This window comes from Terrapene carolina, unplaced genomic scaffold (genome assembly GCF_002925995.2).
Source record: "Terrapene carolina triunguis isolate 2854851 unplaced genomic scaffold, T_m_triunguis-2.0 Scaffold517, whole genome shotgun sequence".
In the NCBI taxonomy this organism is placed as follows: Eukaryota; Metazoa; Chordata; order Testudines; family Emydidae; genus Terrapene; species Terrapene triunguis.
In genome coordinates this window covers 4306762-4310833 of record NW_020664868.1, presented here as the reverse complement: position 1 = coordinate 4310833, position 4072 = coordinate 4306762, and the positions used below count along the sequence as shown (strand labels likewise).

The following is a 4072-nucleotide window of genomic DNA, read 5'->3' as shown; positions in this document are numbered from 1 at the left end:
GAGCCAGCTGGGCGGAGGAAGGACGGGGGAGGCTGGCGCCGGGCTGCAGCAGGGGCCGGAGTGGGCAGGGGCGCGCATTGCGGAGTGGGGGGCACAGACCCCCCCCCCCCCAGCAGGGTGGGGGGCTCGGCTGCATGCCGGGGAGGGAAGGGAGCAGCGGAGAGGAGGTCAGACTAGATGATCATGATGGTCCCTTCTGGCCGTAAAGTCTATGAGTCTCTGAGATCTGCAGGGCACCGTCTTGCCTGGCACGGTGCCCCCTTCCTCTAGCACCACCGTGGGGCCCGCCTCGCCGCGCAGGGTATCCACGCCCTCCGGGGACCCCCCAGCCACCCCTCCCCACTGGGCGAAGGCATGCCCGGGGACGCCGAGGAGATCACCCGTCTGCGCAAGCCCCGCTTCTCCTACGAGGAGAACCAGATCCTCATCCAGGAGGTGCGCGCCCACTACACCAAGCTGTACGGCGCCCAGAGCCGGCAGGTGACGGTGGCCGAGCGCCGGCGCGTCTGGGAGGGCATCGCCGCCAAGATCAACGCCATCACCAGCTGGAAGCGGACGGGCCAGGAGGTGCAGAAGCGCTGGAATGACTTCAAGCGACGCACCAAGGAGAAGTTGGCGCGGGTGCCCCACTCCACCCAGGGCGCTGGGGGAACGGCTGCCAGCGAGGAGACCTTCTCGGCGGAGGAGGAAACCATCTTCGCCATCCTGGGGCCCGGCGTGGTGATGGGGCCCGGTGGGGCCGAGCAGCACCCCACAGCCTTCGCCCACAGATACCACCACGGCTCTGGTGAGTGCCCACCCCGGGACGGGACCGTGCCACCCATCGGTGGGCAGAACCAACTCCCCCAGCTGGGTACACTGGTACCACCAGAGCTAGGGGGGCTTGGTAACACTCCCCCATGAACCAGACAGTAATTGGGGGATTGGAGGGGGCATCAGGAGCTGTGTCGCCTCACACGGGGCTGCCAAGCTAAGCACTGTGGGGTACAGTCAGAGCTGAGATGAGAGAGCCTGTCTGGTGCCAAGGGAAACCCAGGTACTGTGGGGTGGGAGCTCAGTAGGGGGCGCTCTCACCTCACAGTCAGTGCTGACCCCAATGTCCCAGTGCGGCACTAGGGGGCGCTGTGCTGCAGGGAGCGTGGCAGGGGCTCAGCAGGGGGCGCTCTCCCCTGGCAGCCAGCACCAGCCCCCCTGCGGTGTGAGGGGGTGCAGTGGGGCCCAGCAGGGGTGCACACACAGTCACTCACAGCGCCCCCTAGCACGACACTGGGGCATGACAGAAACCTCGACTGACCCACTTGGCTGGCTGCTTCCCCCTGACTCCGCATGGGTGAGTCGAGCTTGGAGGGACTCACGCCATCTCTCGGGGGGGCGGGTCCTTGGGGGCACAGCTCGTTAATTCGTACTGACCGTGCCACCAACCTGCCCTGCTCCTCACAGCTCCACTGCCAGCTGGTGCCCGCTCTGGGATCAGAACCCAGGAGTCCTGGGCCCAGGCCATGGGGGAGGGGGGGTGCAGGGCATGGGAGGTGGGGGGCAGTCAGCTCTGCTGAGGCGGCCCTGGTGACAGGACCCCGTCCCCTCTGGGAGCCAAGCCGGATGGGGGACCTGGAGGCAACTTCAGGAGGGCTAACCCCTGGGAGATGGGCGGGAGGGGGTGGTTCCGCACCCCCTGGGGGGAATAGACCGGAGGGGACAGTCCCGCCCACCACTGCTGGGAAACAGATCCTACCCCTCGGGGGGGGGGGACACTCTTTGGGGAGTGACCTGCCCTGTGCCCACAGCCGACGCTCTCTCTTCTCTCTCTGCAGAGACGCTGGCCGGGGGCAAGGTCTCCTCCAGCCCCGAGCCCTCGGTCCAGCCCCCGTGCTGCGCCCTGGATGGGGTCCTGCTGCGACCCAAGGAGCGCGACTCGCCGGCGCCCCCCTCGGCCGAGCCCTCTCTGCAAATCATGCGGTTGGCACCCTCGCCGGCTGGGCTGGGCCGCCGGCCGCACCCGGGACACTCGCCCACAGATCAGCCATGCAGGGAGCGGCTCCCGGGCTCCCCGCCGCCCCGCCGCCGGCGCCCGCGCCCTGAGCCGCCCCTGGAGCCCTCGCTGGATCTCCTGGCTGCCCAGCGGGAGACGGCCGACGCCATCCGCGACCTGACCTACACCGTGCACCACAGCCTGGACCGTCTCACCAACGTGGTAGCCGCCCTCCTGCCCCTCCTCCCGGCCCAGGGACCCGGCCTGGGCGCCCCCCGAGGGGGCCTCTTCCACCAGCAGGCGCCCGTCGGCTCCCCACTGCCAGCACCCCCCGCCAAGAGCCCACTCCCCGCCGAGACCTTCGCCGCCAAGGTGGAAACGTCCCCTGAGCCGGCAGAGAATGCGGGACAATCCCAACAGGTCCTCCCCGCCGAGGCCCACCCCTGCCGCAGCTCCCCGCCACTGAAGCGAAGGAAGGGGATCCCCACTCGGAAGCGTAGGGGGCGCTGGAAGAATCTGTGACTCCCCAGAGCCTGGGGCTCCCCCACAGCGGATCCTGCCCCCCAAAGTAGGTGGGTGCAGGGCACCCGCCACGGGACAGCGAGAGTTCGGTCACTCGAAGGGAAGTTCTCCTGAAGCCCCCCCTCCCATCCGATTGTCCCACACATCCCACGGCGCAGGGGACGCCCCATCTACTCCAACAGGGAGCGAGTCCCCCTCCGCCCCCGGGCTTTGCTACGATGAGCCAAGTGGTCAGCAAAACCCTGGCAAAAGGGCTGAATGTATCTGCAGCTGGAAATCGGAGACTGCCACATCCTCTGCCCCAGCTCTGCCGGTGCCCCCCACTCCCAACCCACAGGCCCCCGGGTTCCCCCCAGCTCTGCCGGCGCCCCCCCCCCCCCACCCCCCCCCCCGCCCCGCCCGTGCCCCCCCCTCCCAACCCACAGCCCCCTGCTAGCCCAGCCCAGGGCTCCCCCCCAGCTCTGCCGGTGCCCCTCACTCCCGACCCACAGTCCATCTGCTACTCCTGTAACTGGCCAATGCCACTAAATTGTGTCCGGGCATGGCCAGGTTTATAAAATGGATAAACGCTGTCCGGGAGTCGGGTGAGATCCCCAACCCCCCAGGCCAGGACTGAGCCCCAGGGCTGCCCAGGGCAGGGAGGGGCGATTGTTGCCTCCCTCCGGGGTCTCCCTTCATTCCCCCCCCCCCCCCACCGATTTGTGTGTCTGTCTTGGTGATGACTGAGCCCTGGAGGGCTCCGACAACATAACCCTCCCCCCCTCCATGCCCCAAGGTCGGGATCTGTCTCCAGGCTTCATATCCCAGGTCTGGGTTCAGATCCAGCGTCCAGCCCAAGATTTGGGGTCCCTCTTGGGGGGCCCACAGTCCCGCCCCGCAGCGACAGACCACGGAGGGGGGGGGGGCTTTTTTTCCCCCGCTACCGCGGCGGCGGGGGGCAAAGGGGTAATGGTTCCCAGTGGGTGTGTGTGGGGGGGGGGGTGATTTCAGCACACATGACCGGAGGGGGCGGGTGTCAAATCTAGCCCCTCCTTCCTGCGTCACATCCCCTTAAGGTCACCCCGAGGGGGGGGCAGTGGCAGACACCCCAGGGCCCCTGCCTGGGAAAGCGCCGCTCGGGGCTGGGGGTGCCCGTTCGCACCCCTTGGTCCAGACCCCCCCGGGCTGCAAATATCCCCCCCCGGGACACGCAAAAAACCATTTTTCATACTGAACCCCCGCACGTCGGGGGGTTTTGGGGGGGGGGGGGACTGCTGGGGGGCTATTGATGTATTCCCGCAGGTACCCACTGATCTCTCCAGGCAGCCGCCCCCCACCTCTCCCTCCCTCCCTCTCCCCCACACCCCTCCCCAACCCCTCTGTCCATCCCTCCCCCACACGCCCTTCTCTCCATCTATCCTTACAACACCCCTCCATCCATCCCTCTCTCCATCCCTCCCCCCTACACCCCTCCCCAACCCCTCCATTCATCCCTCCCCTACACCCCACAATCCATCCCTCTCTCCATCTATCCTTACAACACCCCTCCATCCATCCCTCTCTCCATCCCCCCACCCTTCCCTCCATCCCTCCCCCCTACAC

General features: G+C 68.0%; 1 protein-coding gene across 1 annotated transcript; it reads left to right on the top strand.

Annotated features, from left to right (window-relative positions):
• Positions 1-192: 192 nt before the first annotated feature.
• Positions 193-2801, top strand: MYPOP (Myb related transcription factor, partner of profilin). Its single transcript, XM_024223635.2, has 2 exons — positions 193-787; positions 1812-2801. The coding sequence occupies exons 1-2, from the start codon at positions 355-357 to the stop codon at positions 2489-2491; spliced, it is 1113 nt and encodes a 370-aa protein (XP_024079403.1). The 5' UTR covers positions 193-354; the 3' UTR covers positions 2492-2801.
• Positions 2802-4072: the final 1271 nt, after the last annotated feature.

Coding starts and splice junctions, on each gene's coding strand:
- MYPOP (XM_024223635.2), top strand. CDS start 355: ATGCCCGGGGACGCCGAGGAGATCACCCGTCTGCGCAAGCCCCGCTTC. Junction 788..1,811: donor CAGATACCACCACGGCTCTG/GTGAGTGCCCAC, acceptor CTCTCTCTGCAG/AGACGCTGGCCGGGGGCAAG.